The 23424-nt window shown below is 44.2% G+C and overlaps 1 protein-coding gene and 1 long non-coding RNA gene across 11 annotated transcripts; one reads left to right on the top strand and one right to left on the bottom strand.

Annotated features, from left to right (window-relative positions):
- Positions 1–549: 549 nt before the first annotated feature.
- Positions 550–23406, top strand: LOC307209379 (NACHT, LRR and PYD domains-containing protein 3-like). Of its 10 annotated transcripts, XR_013835566.1 has the most exons (10): positions 3022–3653; positions 5310–5330; positions 6566–8282; positions 9522–9608; positions 10588–10755; positions 12623–12792; positions 17256–17403; positions 17925–18045; positions 20685–20840; positions 23276–23367. XR_013835566.1 is itself a non-coding variant. In XM_079964413.1 (7 exons), exons 2-7 carry the CDS (start codon positions 3383–3385, stop codon positions 12720–12722), a joined length of 2364 nt encoding a protein of 787 aa, XP_079820539.1. In that variant the 5' UTR covers positions 550–700; positions 3365–3382; the 3' UTR covers positions 12723–12966. The 10 variants fall into 10 exon arrangements, 4 of the variants coding, with proteins under 4 accessions (XP_079820539.1, XP_079820538.1, XP_079820537.1 ...); XR_013835565.1 differs by lacking the exon at positions 17256–17403; XR_013835567.1 differs by lacking the exons at positions 17256–17403; positions 17925–18045; positions 20685–20840; positions 23276–23367 and adding exons at positions 874–1114; positions 11231–11477 and having other exon boundaries at positions 3365–3653; positions 12623–12966.
- On the bottom strand, positions 12956–17240 carry LOC307209423. Its single transcript, XR_013835575.1, has 2 exons — positions 14346–17240; positions 12956–13968 (listed from the first exon to the last, which is right to left on the bottom strand). It is a non-coding gene; the product is annotated as an uncharacterized lncRNA (long non-coding RNA).
- Positions 23407–23424: the final 18 nt, after the last annotated feature.

Here is a 23424-nt window from a genome sequence, read left to right as displayed (position 1 = left end):
TGTTATTTATAGACAAATAGGTGCGTGGTTGTTTTATATGTTGCCTTTAATGCTGTAACCCGCCTGGGACTTTAGGGTGGAGGGTGGTAAATAACTAATTAAATAATTATTAAGTTGCATTTATTTTTTACCAGTTTTATTATTTTATTAAGTTGCCTTTTCAACAATAGACGTTAAGTCCCCCTGAAAGAGTGCAGTTTCTATTTACGCTGAGCCCCAAATGGTCTGTGCCACCAACCGAAAACGCTCGCTGGCCTTGAAGAGAAATTGGGGGGGGGGGGGCGCAACAACATACACACCACCCTTTGCCAACCTGTTGCCCTCAGAAGTTTGGGTCTACGACTCCCATTACCCCAAACCAGCACACCAATGATAGCTGGGGGCTGATGGGAGTCGTAATACATGCCATCTGGAGGGCACCAGGTTGGCGAAGGCTTCTATCCGCACTGCATATCCAGGCAGTGAACTTGGCCCTCCAGATGTTTTTTGGGACAATTCTCATCATCCCCGACCACTGGTCCTGTTAGCTAGGGGTGATGGGAGTTGTAGTCCCAAAATATCTGGAGGGCCAAGTTTGGCCATGCCTGATATGCAATCGAAAGCCTGACTTAGGGCACCTCTCTCCCCCTCCCCCGCCGCCTGAGCCACGTCACTTTCACTTTCTCGTTCGGCTTCTTTATCCTGGACTGACTCCGGAGAGGTGAGTGTGCTGCCCATCGTCCTGTCCCCCCCCCGCCCCAAATGCCTCTGCAGCGCCAGCCAGCCTTGCCTAGAGACGGCAACGAGTACGTCGTGGGCGGCCAAAGGAGGCGCCATTAGGAGCTGGGAAGAAAGTTCCCCCCTGGGTGGTGGCGGGAATGTGCACGCCTTCCGCCGGTGGGGCCAAGCCTGGCCGCACTGTGGGCGGGGGAAATGGGGCAACAGGGGCCACTTGAAACTGAATAAACGACGAGGCAGCTGTTTAATGCGACCCCCGCCCCGCTCGTGTCGCAATGGACGGGGTGGCGGGAGGGTCGCGCCTGACAAGCCCACAAGGCCGCCTGGCGGCTGGGCGGAATGGGAGGTGTTTTCCTGTAGGGGCGGAGAAGGGGAAGCTGAGAGGGACGGGCATTTGGTGAGAAAGACGTATTAGAAACCTTTTGTGAAGGAACAGTTCAGGCAGGACCTGGCGGATGATAATGGCCGAAGTCGAGCTGTAGAGCGCGTCTGAAAAGCTGGGGGTGTTTTGCTCAGAAGGGCGAGCGGGGGAGGGAAGAAACCAAACTTGTTTTTGAGTAGTAGGTGATTTCTTTCTAGTTCATTATGATCCCATCAATTATTGTTGTTGTTGTTGTTGTTGTTGTTGTTGTTGTTGTTGTTTTATTATTTATACTCTGCCCATCTCGCTGGGTTTCCCCAGCCACTCTAGACGGCTCCCAACAGAATATTAAAAACATGAGAAAACGTCGAACATTAAAAGCTTCCCTTAACAGGACTGCCTTCAGATGTCTTCTAAAAGTCAGACAGTTGTTTATTTCTTTGACATTCTTTAAGGATTTAAAGCAGTACCACGTCACTTTAAACCAGGGGTTAGCAAACTTTTTCAGCAGGGGGCCGGTCCACTGTCCCTCAGACCTTGTGGGGGTCCAGACTATATTTTGAAAATAAAAATAAAAATGAACGAATTCCTATGCCCCACAAATAACCCAGCGATGCATTTTAAATAAAAGGATACATTCTACTTATGTAAAAACATGCTGATTCCTGGATCATTTGCGGGCCAGATTCAGAAGGCGATTGGGCCAGATTTGGTTTTCTCACCCATGCTTTAAACCAGGCATGTCCAACAAGGTCGATTTAATGTGGCCCCCATGGCAGTATACGTCCTGGGGTAAAATCCTAAAGAAAGCTCAACAGCTCTTGTCGGCCCTCATGCATGCTCACTTCATCAAATCTGGCCCTCTTTGAAAAAAGTTTGGGCACCCCTGATTTAAACAGTTGTGGCTTCCCCCAAAGAAGCCTGGGAACTGTAGTTTGTTATGGGTGCTTTTAGGAGATGCCTGTTCCCCAAACAGAACTACAATTCCCAGGGTTTGTTGGGAAAAGGAAGTACCGTATTTTTCGCTCTATAACACGCACCCGACCATAACACGCACATAGTTTTTAGAGGAGGAAAACAAGAACAAAAATATTCTAAACGAAATAGTGGATATATGATTTTTGTGGTTCATGCTGTGGCCACAGACATGTGATCTGACAGTGAGTTTGGAGTAGCCCAATGCAAAAATCCTGAGGATCCATGTGGATCCATGCTTTGTAACCACGGAGGAGGGAAGGAAGGGGAACCATGGATCCTCTGCTCACGACTGCAACAGATCCCCCCCCCCCCCCGCCACCCGCAGGCATTCGCTCCATAACACGCACAGACATTTCCCCTTACTTTCTAGGAGGAAAAAAGTGAGTGTTATGGTGCAAAAAATACGGTAATTGTTAGATCTGCTCTGTGAACTGTAGCTCCATGAGGGGAACAGGCGTCTCCTAACAAGTCTCATCGCCCTTAACAGGCTATGCTTCCTTCCCAGGTTGCTATGAGGGAAGTAAGGACTGACTTAAGTGGGATAATGCTTATTTAAAGGTGTGGTGCTGATGAGACCTCGCTAGTGCTTGTTCCTAGAGGGCTGGGTCAAAAGCAAAGCTTCCCAGCCTGCCACACATCTTGTGGACCCTTTAAACCCAATTTCGGGCAAAAACATCCTTGCTGCACGCTTCCACAGAACATGATTAATACAGTGGTATCTCGGGTTAAGTACTTAATTCGTTCTGGAGGTCCGTTCTTAACCTGAAACTGTTCTTAACCTGAAGCACCACTTTAGCTAATGGGGCCTCCTGCTGCCGCCGCGCGATTTCTGTTCTCATCCTGAAGCAAAGTTCTTAACCCAAGGTATTATTTCTCGGTTAGCGGAGTCTGTAACCTGAAGCATATGTAACCCGAGGTACCACTGAAGTACAGTCCTAACCACATCTTTCAGAAGTAAGTCCTACTTAATTAACTGAGACTTTGTCCCACAAAATTGGATTTGGATTGCAGATTTACATCCCTTGTTCAGGCAGTACAGTTCCAAAGTGGTTCTTGTTTTGGAAATATGCAGTGGCAGATGTAAATACAGAGTGGATGGCTAGGTGGGCTGCTTCTGTGTAATATGGGTACGGTAAAGACCCACACATGGATCCTAAAGTCGGTATGCGATGTCAGTGTTATTCCCTTCACTTCTGTCCACCCGGAAACCTACAAAATCTATTCCAGAGGCCTTTCTCGTGTGAGTTACTGCATGATGGGCAGGCGACATCTTTTCTTCTGGCACTTGATATGGTTCTTTGCTTGCAGCCTGGCTGTGAGCTGGCGATGGAGTCAGGAGGAGGAGCCACTATGCCGGACTTCCTACTAGACGCCTTAGAGGATCTTGGCCAAGAAGATTTTGAGAAGTTTAAGTTTAAGTTGCGTACTGCAGCAGCTCCCGGGGGTAAGAATATTCCACTTGGACGGATGGAGAAGGCAACTCGGGAGAAGATGGTGGAGCTTCTGGTTGAGTTTTATGAGGAAGAGGCTGCTGCCCTGATGATAACTATTTTTGAAGACATTGGTCTCAAGTACAATGCTTCTAAACTCAGCAAGGGTATGGATTTGTACTCACCTAGATATAATGTGCTATATAATTGACTGCAGTTCAGTATAGCTAATAATCGCTTAGAGCAGGGCTCAGCAAACTTTTTCAGCAAGGGGGCCGGCCCACTGTCCCTCAGACCTTGTGGGGGGCCGGACTATATTTTGATTTTTTTTATACGTGAACGAATTCCTATGTCCCTCAAATAACCCAGAGATGCATTTTAAATAAAAGCACAAATTCTACTCATGTAAAAACACCAGGCAGGCCCCACAAATAACCCAGAGATTGGCTGGATTTAGAAGGTGATTGGGCTGGATCCGGCCCCTGGGCCTTAGTTTGCTTACCCATGGCTTAGAGGCTGTTCATCCACCCCTAGTTCTGCTCATGTCACAATTTTACAAGTTCATTGTATTTTTATTTTTTATTTTTCAAAAGTGACTCCTTTCTGTGGAAGTTCTCTGGCACAAAACAAAAATTGCCATTGCAGGTAACAAGAGGCTGGAGGGGAAAAGGGGAGGAAAGGAAACAGCAGCCCTTCACACAAATCCTTTCCAGACTTGGGGTGACACATTATTTCTTTCTTTTCACTGCTCTTCTGTGAAAATCTGGTATATATGAAAACTTGTTATTTTTAAAATAACGTAAAATAATTTGGAACGTGTGCACACACAGGTGAACACATATCTGTGAGCAAGCCTACAAGTGGCCTAGATTTCCTGGCTTGGAGCCACACATACATATTTTTAAAATTATTTCTGACTGTTCTTCTGTGTAAATCTGGTATATTTTAAAACTTGTATTTCAGTTTTTATTTTTTTACAAAAAATTAAAAGGTGCATGTAGGGGTAAACAAACACCTGCTTGCATTCCCACAAGGGACCTCAGGTATCCAGAACTTACGATGGGCAGGAAAGTACTAACTGAGGGGACAGGGACAGCAACACACAGTGCAATACATCCCATCAAGCCCCACCGCTATTGAGGACTGGAAACATTGAGATAGATTTTAGAGGCATAAAATTGAAATTGCTCCTCTGTGGATAAAGGCACACATACACACAGAGAGAATATAATTACTCGTGTTCACATTAGTGCCCTGGTGTAGACACAGCCCAAGTGAAAGTAATTCCTTTCTGACAGAAACCTTCCAAAACGTTCTCAGATAGCGGGGGGGGGGGGGGGGGGGACGTATTTTCCTCAAGCCATTCAACCAAGCAAAATGTTTTTAAACACTGTCAGTTTACTTTCATTTGCTAAAATACAGTTCCTTCCATTTGTTCTGAAACTACATAGCAAAGGGAGGGAGAGACTTTTAAACGCCAAGAAGAAGGAGGAAATGAAAAGGAAGGAAAGAACTCTGATCAGATGGAGGGATGAGGCATGGGGGGCGCTTCATAAAATAGGGTTGGGATGGGCACATGGGGCTACCATGCTGCAGGTTGCCCACCTGTGATGCAGATGATATAGAACTGAATTTGATTCCATATGCTAGTTGACCTAAGCCTCAAAGCCTGTTTCAAAGCTGGCCTGAACTTAGATTTGCAGGAAGGGGCTTGGTATGTACAGTGATCCTTTCAACTTTCCTATACATTATGAGCACCAGATTTTAAAACCTACTGTTCGCAATACAAAAATGTCTGACCAGTTATTTTATTTCTTTTTCAGAGGTTGGGAAGCAATTTCAAGGTATGTAAGCATCTCATCGTAAGCCATTGTAAGTTTTAGTCTAGAACTCAAGATAAGTGGATCCTTTGTCCTAACTTTTTGAAAGCAGCCTAGAGAGAGCCAAAAAGACTCTCAAGGCTCAGTAATTTGTAGAATATGTTTGAAGGAGAAAAGCAAACAAAAGTGGATAACCACAGGATTGTGAGGCATAACTGCAGATATCAGGTAAGCATGGCTTCTGGGAGATGTAAGTACCGGTATTTGCATCGCTCTCTAATTTGGGAATATTGCACTATACCAGTATTAAGAGGGGAGGGAGTGGTAATAGAGAGCTGATGCTAGACAGAACAGGACTAGCGTTATTCCTCTAGCATTGCTGATGAGCTCTAAAATGGTCAGTGGTGATCAGCATCTGGCCTCCCAAGAGATTGTTTGTGGCTCCCAAAGATTCCCCCACATTTGAATTTTTTATTTTAAGTAAGCTTTCTTTAATTGCTCGCTCCTATGCCCCTCCTTTTCTTTTTTAATCTGTTTAGTTTCTGCTCCCACAGATATACCTGTGATGCCAAAAGGTTTTCTGTGTCCCCAAGCCCCTCCCTTCAAAGTTGACTTTTTATTTATTTTTTAAAATACTGATCACTCCCAGACATCCCCTGCTGTAACCTTTTGATGCCAAAAGGTTTTTCTGAAAACTTGTTCTTTCCAATGCTAATAAACAAAGACACAAATTGACCACACCCACTTTCCCCTCTGTGACTACAGACACTTTTTTACCAGCCGTGTGCACTTTGACATGCCCATGAGTCAGTACATTTTCATATATATCTTGTTTATGATGGGGGGAAATACAGATCCCATAAAGTAGAGCCAAAGTGAAAGAGATGTATGCTAGTTTAGGTTTTCCCCAACGATAGGAACAATTCAGAAACAGTTCAGGCAAACGGTATGCCTGATTCAGGGTATTTGAATGTTTTAATGTATTTTTAATAGTTTGTTGGAAGCCGCCCAGAGTGGCTGGGGAAACCCAGCCAGATGGGTGGGGTATAAATTATTAATATTATTATTATTATTATTATTATTATTACCTCTGCAAACTTGCAAACACAGACCTTGGTAGTCTTGAGCAAAAGAAAAGTTATTTAACTCAGAGGGTCTGCATAGACAAGGGACCACTGGGAAATCAAGGGGGCCTGGCATCAGGCAAGCATGTTGCAATGCCATGGCAGGTGGTTAATCCTTCTCTCTGTCTATACTAGATTACAAAAAAAAGTATGCTGAGAACGTGAAGGAAGAATACTTGCTAACAGAGGACAGAAACAGTCTCTTTGGTGAGAGCACCCCATTAAACGCCCGCTATATAGAGTTACTTATCATCAAAAAACACCGGCCTCAGAAGCAGAGGGAACTTGAATTGGTTGCTACTGGCAGGCCGCACATGGACATCTTGGAAACCAACAGTTCAAATTATTCATCAACTGATATACAAAGCCTTTTTGAACCTGATGAATCGGGAATAGCCCCAAGAACTGTGGTGTTGCAAGGACCTGCTGGTATTGGTAAAACGATGACCGTGCAGAAGATTATGCTGGGCTGGGCTGCTGGGGAGCTGTACCAGGACGTCTTTGACTACGTGTTCTGTATTCGCTGCAGAGAACTAAGCCTTGCTGAAGATGCCAGCAGCCTGGCTGACCTTATTGTAGATCAGTGTCAAGACATGTATGCCCCAGTGAAAGGGATTTTAGCCCACCCTGAAAAGCTGCTGTTCATCATTGATGGCTTTGATGAGCTTTGTTGCTCCTTAGAGCTCATAGGAGACAGTTTCTGTGATGATCCTTATTCAAAGATGTCCATACAGGGTGTTCTGAGCAGCTTGTTGAGAAAGCAGCTTTTGCCCAAATCCTACTTGTTAATCACCACAAGACCTGGTGCTGCAGAGAAGCTGCATGGGTGCTTGAAGTTTCCGAGATTTGCTGAGATCCTTGGATTCACTGAGAAAGGTCGCCGTGAGTATTTTTTCAAGTTCTTTAAAGATGATCAGAAAGCCAACCTAGCACTGAGATTCATTGAAAATACCAGTGCAGTCTCCACCATCTGCTTCATCCCCATGGTGTGCTGGATCATCTGCTCTGTCATCAGAGTTGAACTGGAAACTGAAGACGAGATTGCAGACACCTTGGACACCACAACAAAAGTCTTTGTACAGTTTTCTCACAATCTTCTTAAGCATGATTCTGCGAAATGGAAGAACTCCTCTCTGAATGAGCTCGGAAGGCTCTGTTCCTTGGCACGGGCTGGCATCCTGGGACAGAAAATCCTCTTTGAGGAGCAGGATCTCAAGGAGCAACATTTGGAGGTTTCTGCTCTTAAAGACCTCTTTCTAGACAGAAGAACATTCCAAAGGGGGATTGGCCGGCACAACCTGTACAGTTTTCTCCATCTCTGCTTCCAGGAGTTTTTTGCTGCCATGTGGTATATTCTGCAGAAGGACTCAACGGAAGTTTCAGATAACAGTATGGGGGACTTGAAGACACTTTTAGCTGAGTGTGAGAAGCCAGGCAATGAGCATTTAACATTAACAGTATGCTTCGTATTTGGCCTGAGCAGTGAAAAGGTGCGCATCTTTCTTGAGCAGACTCTGCAGTGCAAGACATCTGCCCTTGTGAAGCCTTTCTTGCTTCAGAGAGCAGAAGAAGTGGCGACTAAGGAGCCTCCTCGAAAAGGTCATTGCCTGCTGAAGTTTTTCCACTGCCTGTTTGAGACCCAGGAAGCAGAATTTGCAAACCGTGTGATGCATCATTTCCAGAATATTAACCTTTCTTACCAGATGCTCTCGGTGCTGGACTGCAGGGTTTTGGCGTTCTGCTTGCAGCACAGTAAAATCGAGGATCACTCCATTGATCTAACGTTTTGCAGGCTGAAGTCTTACCACATGAGAGCTTTGGCTCCAGGAATAAAAAACTGTACAACTTTAAAGTAAGTGATGCCATCATATTGTTTTTTTAGGAACAGCAAATGCCAGGCATTTCAGGATTTGAGTGGAGAGCCTTTGGGTTGGGCACTGATTTGTTTTTCCCTTTGTTACTAGGATTACTTGTCAAAGGAAGACACTCCCAGACTCAAGCACACTGTGTTGTAGTGGTGGAATAGCCATGTATTCACTTCTTCACCATTTCTGAAACCATATGAAATCAATGTGGCAATATAAGCCTTGTATAAATGCCTTGCTGTCAGTAACCATGGCTCAAAATCCCTTCCAGTCTTGTCTCCATCTTTGGCTCAAAAGCTCATGCAGTCTCCTTGTCCCCCTGCCTAGAATAGTATGCACAGAAAGGCGAAAAGCCCCTGGTTTCCCTGGCTTGAAAATCCTAGACCAGCAAAGTCATGCATGTAGTTGGGAGATGCATACTGGGCTTGGAAAAATAAATGTTGATGGTGGTGTAACTAATGTATTCCTGGTCACCATTCTATTTCTCAATAGAAAGTTTGAAATAAGGAAATAAAGGCGATATTCCCATACACACCTACATGGGTGTAAATCTCCTTGAACTCAATAGGACCCTTCAGTAGCTATGCATAGGAGTGCATGGAAGGTGTGTTATTTTTCCACTAAGTACACAGGTGCCAGCCTTCCCCATAAAAGCTTTGTTCTGTTCTCTAACACCTAGAATTGGTTGGCACTGTGGTAAGAGTGCCCATCTGCTTGGCCGCTCTAGATTTTCACAGAACTCAAAAACCTGCAATTAGAAATCTCTGCGTGTTCAGTCAAAACAAATTTCACCATAGATTCCAATCTGTATTACAGCTACATTCTAGTTTTGACAAAATTCTGGCTTGTGGTTGTTTTTGGACCAGAACCAGTACAATGGTTGGAGAACAGAAGGAGCGCATTGGGGAGCAATAAGTGTGTAGGGGCAAGGAAGGGAATAGAGTGTGGGATCCTTCTTGCCCATAGCACCCTCAGAAAGCCGCTTCCTCATACACAAACTTTTAATAATCCCTAATTTTAAAGTATTTCTCTGTAAATGGCTAGAAGCCTGCTCTTTTCATAAGGAAGTGGAGATTTCACACTTCTGTGTGAGCTATTAAGTTTCTACATTGGATGGTCCAGTTCCAACTATGCAGACCCACCTTCTTATATTCCTCCTAGATTTTGAAGAATCAGTCCCTGAATCTTTTTTTCATCTTTCTCATTCTCTCTCTTTCTCATTGTAGATTTGGAAGTAACAAACTTGGAAACTCAGGAGTGCATGTTCTCTGTGCCACTCTGAAGGAACTAGACTGTAATGTGACTACTCTAGAGTAAGTAACAAGGGAGCAGAGACACATACAAAAAGTTGGGTGTATGTATGACGTCTTTGTGGGCTTGGAGTTCAGATTATTTGCTATCTGCACACTATTCCAATGGGGTGCAGGGTCTGTGGGAGTCTGGGTGCAACTAGCTGGCAGTGAGAGAGAAATTTCACAGTGGGAAGGGTTTTTAGACACAAGTAGCCAGACACTGGTGCTGAGAGCAGGATGCAAAGACAGAGTAAGGTCTGGGAACAAGACCAACAGGACCAGGGACAGCTCCACATCAGCAGACAAGTTGTCTCCAGAAGATACAGAGCTCAGCTACTTATAATTTCCTCTTAATGACTGCTCAAGTCATTACACTTCCAAGTAAAGTGGGGGGAGGAAAGCACTCTGGCCAAGTAGCTTCCTAGTATGCCTTCTGGCACATAAGGCAATGAGGAAAGAGGAATGTTAGGTATTCCTCATACAGTGGTGCCTCGCAAGACGAAAAGAATACGTTCCGCGAGTCTCTTCGTCTAGCGGTTTTTTCGTCTTGCGAAGCAAGCCCATTGACGGCTTAGCGGATTAGCGCTATTAGCGGTTTAGCGGCTTTTAGCGGATAAGCGGATAAGCGGCTTAGCGGCTTAGAAAAAGGGGGGGAAGGGGGGGGGAACCCGCAGGAACTCGCAAGACATTTTCGTCTTGCGAAGCAAGCCCATAGGAAATTCGTTTTGTGAAGCACCTCCAAAACGGAAAACTCTTTCGTCTAGCGAGTTTTCCGTCTTGCGAGGCATTCGTCTTGCGGGGCACCACTGTACTGACTATTCAACCTGGCAACTTGGCTTCGAGTTGCACGTTCAATTCTGGAAGTAGACTGAATAATAGTTTGCTTGTAACTATATATTCCTTTGAGTCTGCTCTCACCAAAGCTTTGAGGAAAGGATAATAGTGCTTAGATGTAGTGTGTGATCTGCCTATGACCTTGCGTCCATTTTGTCCCTGCCAGTCTTGATGAGAATTACCTCACAGATGCTTGCGCCCAAGAACTTTGCACTATTCTGAGCACCAGCCACACGCTCTGCACCCTAGACCTTCAAGACAACTCCTTCTCAGAGGTTTCTGTGCCTTTCATCCGCCACCTCATGGAGACCTGCCCCAGCCTGACTGTTCTGTGGTAAGTGCTGATAAAGGGTGGGAGAGAGAACTAACCTTGCCTTCCAGGAAACTGATAGGATTGCTTTGCTGTTGTCACTCCTGAGGCCAAAGAAGTGAAGTGGCAGGATGGGAGGAGTATTTTGGCTGAATGGCAAAGGGCTGAATGGCAAAGCAGGTTTCTCAGAGCATATCTGACCTTACAACTTGTCACCAGAAGAGTTTGCTCTTTATAAGCAGATTTCAACATAACAAATACACACATTTATGCTGACATCACACACATTTCCATCCGGAAACAGAGGGTGGTTAAAAGAAAAGGGAAATTGCTGTTTCCAGTTCCTTTACATGGGAATAAAATGGTTTGAGCACATGATGTAAGGCCAAAAGCTGAAGCCAGTAAAACTTTCCATTCTGCTAGCACGCTCTCCTCCTGCTCTCATTTAGGTCCAACATAGAGATTGATAGTTGTGTAACCACCCAGTTCATCCCACCAGATTTGCTCCTGGCCAACTGAAGACATGCTACAGACTTGCCAGATTCAATTAAAGCTATGGTGTCTTGGACATAGGAAGAGAAGGAAGGAAGGAAGGAAGGAAAGAGAGAGAGAGAGAGAAAGAGAGAAAGAAAGAAGTTGTGATGATGCTTCTTGCTTGCCTCAAGGATACACTGCAGCCAAGCAAACACACTTGAGGGTGTGGAACAGTGTCAGTGAGGAAGAGGGAGAGAGGAAATACAACCTAAGTAAGGAGAGTCCTGAGGGTTGGAGGGCTGCATTCGGCTTTTGGGCTTGAGATTCCCTTCCCCTGCCTCAGTCACATATGTCGAGCTCCTGCATACCCTTAAAAAATATCACTCACTTCATTACCTTAAGTTAAATCACTGGATCCTTCCTCTCTCTGCTGCTCACTTCATATCATAGGATATGAAGACAGAAGGTAGCATTGCAGCCCACTCATAAAAACTGCAGCTTCAGATCCTGGTACAGTGGTACCTCAGGTTAAGTACATAATTCGTTCCGGAGGTCCGTTCTTAACCTGAAACTTCTTAACCTGAAGCACCACTGAAGGAATGGGTTTCTGTGTAGCAAGTTTAAAACTGACTCAACCTCCCCCCCCTTTTCTTCTTTCAAAAGAGAGCATTTTAAAATGCGTAAAACTTGAGCTGTTGAGCAAAAGCATAATAAGGACACAATTGCATAAACAAGCTCTCTCCTTTATCAGTCACGGGGAGGGATGACCCTGACTCTTTAGGGGAACAAAGAAAACACGTCAATACTTTATCTTATGTGCTCACCACAAAATACGTGGGGACCGATGTCCAGGGAAAACGCCAAAAGTGTGTTCCCGGAGATCATGACCTCTTCCAAGATAAGAGTAGGAACAGGAATATCCTTTTATGGTCAGGAGTGCAGGAAGGAAATCCCTTTTATGGTTAAGAGTGCCGGAGCAGGAACATCTGTGATGTCAACCTGCGTGTACAAGCTGACGTGGCTGGGGAAGGGGGAGAGGTGCCTGGAGGATATATATACTGCATGAAACTTGTCATTTCTTTGGACTTGCCTTCTGCTATCCGGAGAGCAGAATAAACTCTTTCTTTGAACCAACTCAGTGTCATTTGACTTCCTTCCTCCTGTCCCGGAGCAATGCAGACCCAATCGGTGAACTCCAATAAGGCTACACCACTTTAGCTAATGGGGCCTCCTGCTGCCGCTGCGCCACCAGAGCACAATTTCTGTTCTCATCCTGAAGCAAAGTTCTTAACCCGAGGTACTTTTCTGGGTTAGCGGAGTCTGTAACCTGAAGCGTACATAACCTGAAGTGTATGTAACCCGAGGTACCACTGTATTCATTTGTACTCATTCCTGGTTATCTTTCCTTTTCTTCCAGGTTGGGTAGTAATGGATTTGGTGAGAAAGGAAGGAAACGCTTGAAACAGCAAGAGAAGAAGTTAACTAAGTCAGGACGTCCTTTTTTGTTGTGGCTGTGACACATTCTAATTTGTGTGCTCTGGATCAACAGCAGTCATGTTACCAAAGGGCAGCATTGTACTGAATCAAGTAAACGTGCTTGTAGCTGCAGGATGGGAGTTCTAGAGCTGAACATTTTTTTAAAAGAAAGAAAGGCAGCTTTAAGGCTCAGATGCAGAGCTGCCAACTTTAGTTGTTGAAATTGCTTCCCAAACAGGAAGGATGAAATGAGCAGTCATTGGATTAAAAAAGGAAGCACTTTGATCAGCTATCTGATTATTATTTTTTTAGTATTTTCTTACTCAACCTAGCAGCCTTGTTTTAATTTCACTTTAATTTGTATACCACCTTTCTATATTGCTCTACAGAAGGCAGTTTACAAGCTGAAGAAACAACAAAATTAAACAACACCAATCACACATCTTATTAACGATCCAATCCAACACAAATAAGGCAAATAAAAAAATATGGCTTAAAATCAACAACTTATATCCAATAAAGTAATATTCAACAGTCCCATTAGAATATAATAGTACCCTATAAAAATAAATTTCAAAATACCAACAAATAACAACTAAATAGAAATCCACTATCAACAATTACAATAAATCATTACTTAAATTATAAAGATAACAGCAAAATTACAATACATAAGATACCGCAATACATAAAAATTCTTGTAAAAAAATCAAATTGAGCAGCAGGGGCACATAGTTTATGAAATTATTAAAAGATTCCCCCCCCCCCGTCCCCAGGTCACACAAAACTCCTCTCTTCCAGCTGCTTTTGCTGTTCTTAAAGCAAACGCTGTTGAGAAAGGCTGTTGCTCAGCTGGACGCGATTAAGGGCAGGCAAAATGAGGCTCTTTTGCTGTTCTTCAGACTTCCCAGCCAAGGGAGCTGACAAGCTGCTGAGGCAGTTGTAGTTGTTAAAATGAGATGAAGAAGCAAGGTGTTATGGCTACTCACATCTCCATGAGTGGATAGAAACTAAATATTCTCATAGCTTTATTACAAGTCCTGCAATCTTTGTCCACTAATGTGAAAGTTGGCAACCATGTTATGGTATCTTTTAGAGTTGCCATATTTTGAAGATCAAAAAAAAGGACACATTTGCCAACTTCTACTTTATAACTGTGGATCGCTATGACAACACTTATTTTACATACCCACAACAAAGAGGACGTGTCCTGGAAAAAGAGGACATATGGCAACCCTACAACAAATCCAGGTCCTGCTCAGACCCTAGTCAAAATAATTTGCAGAGCTGTATATTGATATATCGGGACGCAGGTGGCGCTGTGGGTTAAAGCCTCAGCGCCTAGGGCTTGCCGATCGAAAGGTCGGCGGTTCGAATCCCTGCGGCGGGGTGCGCTCCCGCTGCTCGGTCCCAGCGCCTGCCAACCTAGCAGTTCGAAAGCACCTCCGGGTGCAAGTAGATAAATAGGGACCGCTTACCAGCGGGAAGGTAAACGGCGTTTCCGTGTGCGGCTCTGGCTCGCCAGAGCAGCGATGTCACACTGGCCACGTGACCCGGAAGTGTCTCCGGACAGCGCTGGCCCCTGGCCTCTTAAGTGAGATGGGCGCACAACCCCAGAGTCTGTCAAGACTGGCCCGTACGGGCAGGGGTACCTTTACCTTTACCTTTATATTGATATATAGTAACAGTGAGTGTATTATATAGAGGGGGTGAATCAGGAAGGGGTTTGCATGGAATCCTCCTGCACTGTGTGGCCACTGTGGGAACAGGATTCAGGAGTAGATGGGCTGTTGGCTTTATCCAGGAGGGCTTTATGGTCCTCCAAGAACATGGTCTGTTAACTTGTAGAAACCATAGATCAGGTATCCCCAAACTTGGCCTTCCAGATGTTTTAGGACTACAATTCCCATCATACCTGACCACCGGTCCTGTTAGCTAGGGATGATGGGAGTTGTAGTCCCAAAACAGCTGGAGGGTCGAGTTTGGGGATGCCTGCCATAGATCATTTTCACATGTACCATTATCAACTCAGGTATCACACATCCTCATTCCTTAATATAAATAAATAACATATTTGTGCAAATACAGAACCTTACATTTATCTCTGCTGAAATTCATTGTTAGTTTTTTAGTAGTTCTCTGCCCTGTCATGAAAATCTCAGTTCCTTTTTCAGTTTTCTAAGGTCTTAGCTACCCTTTACAGCTTGGCATTATCTGCTGATTTTTATGAACATCCCTTCCTTTATGCATGTCATTTGCCTCCTTCATATTTTTTTCTGTGTGTTTTATTTAATGTTTATTTGTGGATTTTAATAGTACCTAATATAAGGACTCAAAATATAAAATAAGTGGAGCATATCCATGAAAATAAATGGCAAAATGTCACATTAAAACTAAGAAAAAGCGCACTGTTATTTATTTATTTCATTTATGAGTTGCTTCCCATGAAACATCCTAAAGTGATTAACAATAAAAGCACCCAACAATAAAACCATATTTCTACATTTTAAAATCCCAGCTCAGGTACAGATTGGGATAAGAATTAACCTTCCATCCCGCCCTTAAGTGACACATTTCAGTCAAAGTAAAGCATTTTTAATGGGAGAGTTAAGAAAATGTTTAAATCGCTTTTGCTGAAATCAGTGGGATGTGTGTTGTTGTGTGCCTAGTCTTCTTTCCCCTTATTACTGACTCATAAAGAGAAGCATGGGAAGTGAGGTGGAAGGCAGGGTGGGAAGTGTTTTGCATTGCCATCAGAACATAGGACGATTTCAGCCTAAAGTGGCTTCAAGGAGATGAAGGTCCATAGCCTGGGTGCTACCCCTGATAATGCCTAGTCACCTGTACTTGAAGTTCTTCCACTCAGATGGTGCCTTTAGGAAAGCATCCCCAGCAAACATTTGCATTTCTTCTGAACGTGGCAGCTTCAGTGTGGCTTTTAATTAAAAGCAGATGTAGCATTTTATTGTGCTTCCCTAGGGATTTTTGTTCTCAGAAACTGTTGGGTCATGATTGTTGGCTCGTATTAAACATCCATCATAAAAGAGACAGCCCCAATGTGCTTACGGAATGTTGCAATTGTGCTCAGCGGACGGCAGCAAAACACTAAAACAGCTTTCAATTAGAATTACACAACTGAAACACAGGTGCCTTCATTTCCCCTTAGTTATGGCCTTAGGAAGTGATTCATGGCGTCCAGAGATAGGAGGAGTACCTGCTTTCAGGGGCGTAGGAAGAGGGCTGCGGGGTGTGTGGCTCACCCCAGGTGTCATCCTTGAGGGGGGTGACAAAATGGCACACCACGGGGGTCGGCACTTACCACGGGGCCTGGCCTGGCCAGCACGCCCAAGCCACCCATCACTCCTGGGCATAGCTGTCAACTTTCAGATTTGAAAATAAGGGATCAGCAGCCTCACCTGTCCCAGGGACAGTCTACGGGATATCTAACTATCTGGGATAGCAGCAGGAAGCAGCGGGAAACGGCGTTGGAATAAGGGAATTTCCTGCAAAAAAAGGGAAGGTTGACAGCTATGCTCCTGGGAGTGACGTGGCTCAGGGCCCTGTGCTGCCTGAAATGGCAGCATGGGGCTTGTGTTCACCAGGCAAACTCCATGGGCAGTTTGCCGCTTCGCCCCCCTGGGCGGATACTGAAACCGCCCCAGTGTGCGGATTGCCCTGCCCCCGTCGCTTTGGGTGCCGGAGCAGCTATCTACACCCCTGCCTGCTTGATGGTGCTAGTATCTCTGGGAAATGAATGGGACATATTGAGCATCCCATTTTGCACGGAAGGTACCCATTTGCTCAGAAGCAGAGGGAGCCCCCTTGGTAGTTCGACTTTTTCAGAATTTTCAGGGGGTGGCTTAAGAGAAGGCATTCTCTGTGGCAGCCCCTAAGTTGCAGGCTTCCCTTTCCGCTGAGATGTGTCTGGCACCTTCATTATATAGTTTCCATTGCAGGCTGATGATGTAACTCTTTATCCTGGCCTTCAGTTAAGTATTTTTAGGAAGCACCTTACTCTTGTGACCCCAATTTGTTTTAAACTTTTATTATCATGGGAGCAGTTGTGCTATTCTGATTGTTCCATCAGTCCAAGCATTTTTGTTTGCATCCTTTGTTAAAGAAGAATACAGGGCACAGATTGCTTAATAGAGTACTGTCTGTACTCTTCTGCGGTTCCCCAAAGAAAGGAGAGACCTATGGAGGGGGACAGAGGCAGCAGCGTGCGGGGGGATGACTCATGGTTTCAGTTTTGTTTACACAAATGCACAGAGTATTGGAAACAAGCAAGAAGAACTTGAGCTCATAATACAGGACTGCAAATGTGACTTACCGGTAACAGGCATTATTGAAACCTGGTGGGATAAGACTCATGACTGGAATGTAGAAATTGAGAGGACAACCTGTTCAAAAGGAAAATATCGATTTCATTTCCCAGAAGGTGGAAGAAGCAACAGGGGGAAGGGTCATCTCTCTTGGACCTGGTCCTCACCAAAAGGGAGGAACTGATCCATAAAGTGAAAGTACAGGGAAACCTGGGAGGAAGTGATCATGTCCTCCTCTGTTTCAAGATACAGAGGCAAAGGAAAGCTGAGTGTAGTCGGACACGCACTCTGGACTTTAAGAAGACTGATTTCAAAAACCCGAAGGGACTACTGTGTGACATCCAATGGTAAAATATACTCAAGGAGAAGGAAGTTCAAGATGGATAGGAGTTTCTTAAAAGTAAACTATTGTAGGCACCATCCCAACAAAAAATTAAAGTGTGAGGCACCTAAAGAAACTGGTGTGGCTGCATAAGGAGCTTTCAGATGAGCTTCAGGTATAAGAAATGGAAAAAAGGAGAAATTACGAAGGATACATGAGTAGTCAACAGTTGCAGGGGAAAAGTCAGGTGGGCCAAAGCTCAGAATTAACTCAGGCTTGCAAGAGAAGTTAAAAAGGATTTTTAGAATGTTTCTTCGGCTGGATGGCCCTCAGAGTCCCTTTCAAGTCTACAATTCTATGACTCTTATGTTTTTACCAGTGAATCGGTTTGGTATAAGTTAAAGAATAAATTTACCTTGCTTTTGTCTCCTCATATTTCCTTATTTTACAATGAAATCATCTCACAGGCAGGCGACATGCTCAGTGATCTTACATCTTTGTATAAAGCAGAACTAGACTGAATTAAAAAAACAACAACTAGGCAGCGGATTTAAATACTATGTAGAAATTACTAATACGTTGACTGATTTTCTCTGCAGTTGTATCAGTACTTTCAAATAAGAGAAGTACCATATTGTTTATTAAGGAAATGTGGACCTTTGAGAGCGGAAACAGAAGTTGAAATATTATTAGCATCAGAACACGATAAGGGTTTAATTGGTAAGGCCTGTATTATAATTATTAAATTGGATAAGAAGACTGGTACATTTATTTAAAAGGGCTAAAATATTTGACAAGAATTAACAGAGAAGGAATGGAAATAGGTGTTGGTTAGAATACCAAGACAGTATTATAACTACAGATTTCAAGGAAAATGCCCATGAAGTCCAGTATCAGTGCAGGTATATTCTCAAATAAATGCTGGAGCTGTGATGTGAACTAAGCAGATAGCTTACATTTTTTTGGGAGTTGCCCAGTAATTCAAATTTATTGGCATGCTGTTAGAAATATTAGAAATGGCTGGTTATTTATTGTTAAACGTAAAGGTAAAGGGACCCCTGACCATTAGATCCAGTCGTGGCCAACTCTGGGGTTGCGGCGCTCATCTCGCTTTATTGGCCAAGGGAGCCGGCGTACAGCTTCCGGGTCATGTGGCCAGCATGACTAAGCCGCTTCTGGCGAACCAGAGCAGCGCACGGAAACGCCGTTTACCTTCCTGCCAGAGTGATACCTATTTATCTACTTGCACTTTGACGTGCTTTCGAACTGCTAGGTTGGCAGGAGCAGGGACCGAGCAACGGGAGCTCACCCCATCACGGTGATTCAAACCGCCGACCTTCTGATCGGCAAGTCCTAGGCTCTATGGTTTAACCAACAGCACCACCCGCCTCCCTATTTATTGTTAAACTACTCTAAAATATTATTATTTGAAAGATACAGTGCATGACGTTAATTTGCAAAATGTTTTAAATTGACTAGCTGTGGCATTGCAAAAGGTGGCCTGGAAAAAGTACAATGCCATCAGTAACAGACTGGGTTGAAACATTCTGGAATATGGTAAAAATTGTTTTCTTATGTGAACAGCCTTAGGAAGTCCAATAGAAAAAGTTGAAAAATTTGCAACCCCACTAGGTGGCACTTGTGATGTTTCTCCAAAATGGGTTTGATGCTGTGGGAAAATTCAGGTGACCCAATGTCTAGACCCTGAATGAATTCCACAAACAGAATTTCAGGAATGGGAGTAACCAGAGGTTTAGCTCAATGAAACCCCTCTCCCCCCCCCTTTGTGGCCTTCTCTTCAAGTAATCAAGCAGAAAGTTTGTGGGGAGGGGAGCCAGTGATGTGTTTAGAGTAGGGGTGGGCAACCTGAGGCCCGGGGGCCGAATCTGGCTCAATAGCCTTCTCAATCCAGCCCGCAGACGGTCCGGGAGTCAGCGTGTTTTTACATGAGTAGAATGTGTCCTTTTATTTAAAATGCATCTCTGGGTTATTTGTGGGGCATAGGAATTCGTTCATTTCCCCCCAAAAAATATAGTCCAGCCAACCACATGGTCTGAGGGACAGTGGACCAGCCCACAGCTGAAAAAGGTTGCTGACCCCTGGTTTAGAGTGCTGGACTAGAGCTGGGAAGAACCAGATTCAAATCCCCTCTCAGTCATGAACTAGACTAGGTGCCCTTGAAGTAGTCACTATCTCTCAGCCTAATCTATCTCACACAGTTGGTGTGAGGATAAAATGGGGATGGTCAAGAACCATGTATGTTAATTGGAAGAATAATGGGACATGAATGCAGAAATATAAATAAATAAATAGCCTGTAGCTATGTGTGAGAGAGAAATGCCGACAATTTATAGAATCCACATGGGTTGGAAGCAGAAGCACAATCGGTCCAGGAAAGGATTGTCCTCACGTGTTGACAAAACGTTTTTGGCTGGCAGAATTGTGCAGCTAGCTTCATTGCTTCTGGCATGTATACTAAGTATGTAACCAGCTACTGTCATTTTCCTCATTTTCTTTTTCCTGCTTTTATTGTGAACGGCAAATTGTTGCCCTCCAGATGTTTTTCGACTCCAGCAAGTCTATGCTTGCTGGGGCTGCTGGGAGTTGCAGTCAAAAACATCTAGTGGACACCAGTTTGGCAAAGGCTGAGCTGCAGTGTATACCTAGAAATTCCCACTTCGTCAGAGGGCAGTGGGAAGGAAACAGCAGCAGAGTGATGATTTAACCCAGGGATCAGCAACCTTTTCCAGCCGTGGGCCCGTCCACCATCCCTCAGACTATGTGGTGGGCTGGACTATATTGCGGGGGGGGGGGAATGAATGAATTCCTATGTCTCACAAATAACCCAGAGATGCATGATAAATAAAAGCACACATTCTACTCGTGTAAAAACACGCTGATTCCCGGACCGTCCATGGGCTGGATTTAGAAGGCGATTGGGCCGCATCTGGCCCCCCAGGCTTAGGTTGCCTCCTGACTTAACCCTCAGCTAACTCTGTCCATCAAGAGCCGAGTATGGTAAGCTCAATACTGTTCTTTTTCTTCCCCAGTTATCCTCAACTGTAAGTGAAATTAGAAGGATGGAATCTTTCTTTCTTTCTTTCTTTCTTTCTTTCTTTCTTTCTTTCTTTCTTTCTCTCACTGATGAGGAACAGAGCAAAAAATCTGCCTGTGAGCAGCACTTAAAAATGTATCGGCCTCTGTCTGAAAGCAAATGGAGCTGCACACATGTTGGTTTTCATACAGATTGGCGAGAAAACTGAATTCATAAATCGGTCAAATTCTGGCTCCAGGATTTGTCTCTTGACAGCTTGTGGGTTGGGCTGTGCTGAAATTCTTCCTTTACTTGCATTCTTCAGACTGGCTGCAATGTTTATAGGCAGAGGCAATCCTTACAACATCCTAATTGGTTCCATGTTTATTACATGCCCGCCTTATATAAACCTAGGAGGAGGACTGCTGAGAGCTCCAGGCTGCTGAGAAAGGCTGGCTGCTCGTGCAGATCGCCTAACAAGGTGGGTACAAGTATCTCTCGCACAGGCTTGTAGCTTGCCGCCAAGAAAGTGTGGGATGGGGAGTTTATCTCTATGTGCACATAAATGTTTTACTTTTATTAATTAAGGCTATACCAGTGATGTTAATGATGATGATGATAATTTTACTGTTACCTGCACAAGTCCTGGGGCAGCTGTAGGCCAAGTTGCAGTTGGAGCTGCCAGAGCACAGCATCCTCCTGCTGCCTTTCCCTCTATTTTTCACCTCTTTGTTTTCATCTTTCTGTCTACCTATCCTCTGGTTACTTTCTCTGTCCGCTTCCTTTTCTCTTCCTCAGCTTCCCTCAGCTCCATTCTCTTGTTCCCTTCATTTCCCTCCATTTTATCTTTTCAATACTCTTTCCTGCCTCTCTAGCCTCTTTCCCTCTTCCCACTCTTCTCCACATCTCTCACTTTCCCCACTTCTTCCTGGGATATATGCTCTTACATGAATGCATGTCAAGCTCTAGGTTGTTTGAAATGCAGAAACATGAGACTTGACTCATCTATTTCTCTTGGTTTGCAGAAATCTCAGAAGGTTCAGCTGCCTGTAGCACAGAACAGAGCAGAGACAGATTGTAATGGGCAAAAATATGACCCAGTAGCTAAAAACTGAGGTAGAGAGATGTAATGTTGCAATTTCCCACCCATTGGGATAAATAGCTTTCCTATTTCGTAAACCACTTTGAGGGTTTTTTGTTTTTTTACAACCAAGCTGTTTTCATAAATTTTATGAAACGAATTATGAAATAAATGCATCTGTCTCAGCAACTCTTTAGGAAACCCTTTCATATAGGTAGGAGCGTAACAGGCTGATCATAAATGAAGACCTTCAAAAGAATATTAAAACTAAATGTGTGTTGATTCCTATGGGAAAGAGAGAACTCGGCTCCACTGCAGCATACGCAGAAGCTGCTTTTCTCCACTGATTCTTTAAGCAGTCCTTTAACCTGGCAACAGGACATCTTTGTGGGGTGGGACGCTGTCTCTTTCCCTTCTGAGAATGCAAAAGAAAGTTTTTCTTCTCTCTTCTCCCTAAACGGGGCAGAAGAGCAGGACACTGTCTGTGTACGAGAGAGAATATGCGGTGTTCCTGCATGTGTGTATGAGTGCATGTTTTTGACTGCCTGTGTGTGTGTGTGTAAGAATGTCTGTGTGCTCTGTGCCTGCATACATAAACTTTGTTTCTCACTTTTTATTATAAACTAATCCCAAAGCTGGGTACAATACTAATAAAACATGATCCAATTGTAATTCTAAAAACTATAAAGCAGGCATGAGCAAATGCACAGGCCAAATAATACCTATTAGTGGGTTAAATGTCATTCTCCCCACCCCAGCGTTTCATGACATATTTTTATGGTGGTGTACACACCAGACAGGGGGCAGCGATTTTGTCATCCAGTGCATATTATCTGATTTGTCCCCATATCTGCAAAACTCCTCCAAAGTATTCAGTTAAGCTGTCATCTGTGCATGTGCTGTCATCTGCGCTTGTGTATCAGATGTCTCCATTGTGTACCTCAGATTAACTGCAGCTTACATTTTAAAACCAAATAGGAGCTACTCTGAGGGAAAACACACCAAACAGCAGTATTTCTCAAGTAGTTACAGGATGTATATGGATTGTGGCTAATGTCATGCGTACTCTGCTTCAAACACCAATGGTGGCTGCGCAGTAGAGCTGGAGTAAATGGTAATGCGTACACAGCCACAGATTCAATCTAGGGCAGTGAATAGGCCTTCAGTTGGCACCAAAAGCTTATAAGAGCGTAGTAACCACAGGAACATAGGAAGTTGCCTTACATTGAGTCAAGACTCATTGGTCAATCTAGCTCAGTATTGTCTGCAGCAGCGGTAGAGAACCTTTTCTGGCCAGAGGGGGTTGGACCTTAATCTCCCCACACCTGGCAGGTCCAATTTGACAAGTAGTTGACGCTTGAAGTCTTGTACTTTGAAAGCCCTTTGCAAGCAGCCCCATGCTTTTCCTTAAACTTCTGAACATTGGAGGTTTAAAAAGCAGCTGTTGTTTACAAAGGGCTTTCAAATAGCCCCCTGCTCTTTGAACATCTGGTTTTTGGAACCTTTGCAAGCAGCCCCATGTTCCTGCATCTCTCTGTACTTACCTGCCCATCTGAATGTCTGTGAGGGAGGTGTGTGCAGGTGAGCCACACTCATTTTGAGCACACCTACCAGTGGCATGGGGTGGATAGCTGACAATGTGTGGCTCAGGTTAGAAAAGGTTAGCCGCCCCTTTTTTAGAGCCTTGTAGGCCATGTTGTGAGGGTGCCCTGAAAAGTGTGTAAAAAATATTGTCAATAAATAAATAATAACATACCCCTATTCATCTGTCAAATGTGTACATCCTGCTACGTGTGCTTCTAAGGGTGTGTTTCTCTGTTTTTCCTCTCATGCAGACTGAATCCCTGTTGAGGAAAACCTCTCAATCTTTGACCTGCTAAAGATCCAGAAAAGTTGCCCATTTGCCCCTCTCCAAACAGCTAAAGATGAATAAAATTATTGTTTATGAAGAGGAAGACTTTGAGGGGTTCAGGAAAGAATTCAC

Source organism: Podarcis cretensis (assembly GCF_951804945.1).
Source record: "Podarcis cretensis genome assembly, chromosome: 2".
Taxonomy (NCBI): Eukaryota; Metazoa; Chordata; class Lepidosauria; order Squamata; family Lacertidae; genus Podarcis; species Podarcis cretensis.
The sequence above is the reverse complement of the archived record's forward strand: the minus strand, read 5'-3'. Positions and strand labels throughout refer to the sequence as shown.

Excerpts from the sequence above, each read along its gene's own strand:
- LOC307209379 (XM_079964410.1), top strand. The coding sequence starts at position 3,203 with ATGGATCCTAAAGTCGGTATGCGATGTCAGTGTTATTCCCTTCACTTC. Across the intron at positions 3,654-5,309 it reads TGCTTCTAAACTCAGCAAGG|AGGTTGGGAAGCAATTTCAA; the intron begins GTATGGATTTGT and ends TTTCTTTTTCAG. Across the intron at positions 9,609-10,587 it reads TGTAATGTGACTACTCTAGA|TCTTGATGAGAATTACCTCA; the intron begins GTAAGTAACAAG and ends TGTCCCTGCCAG.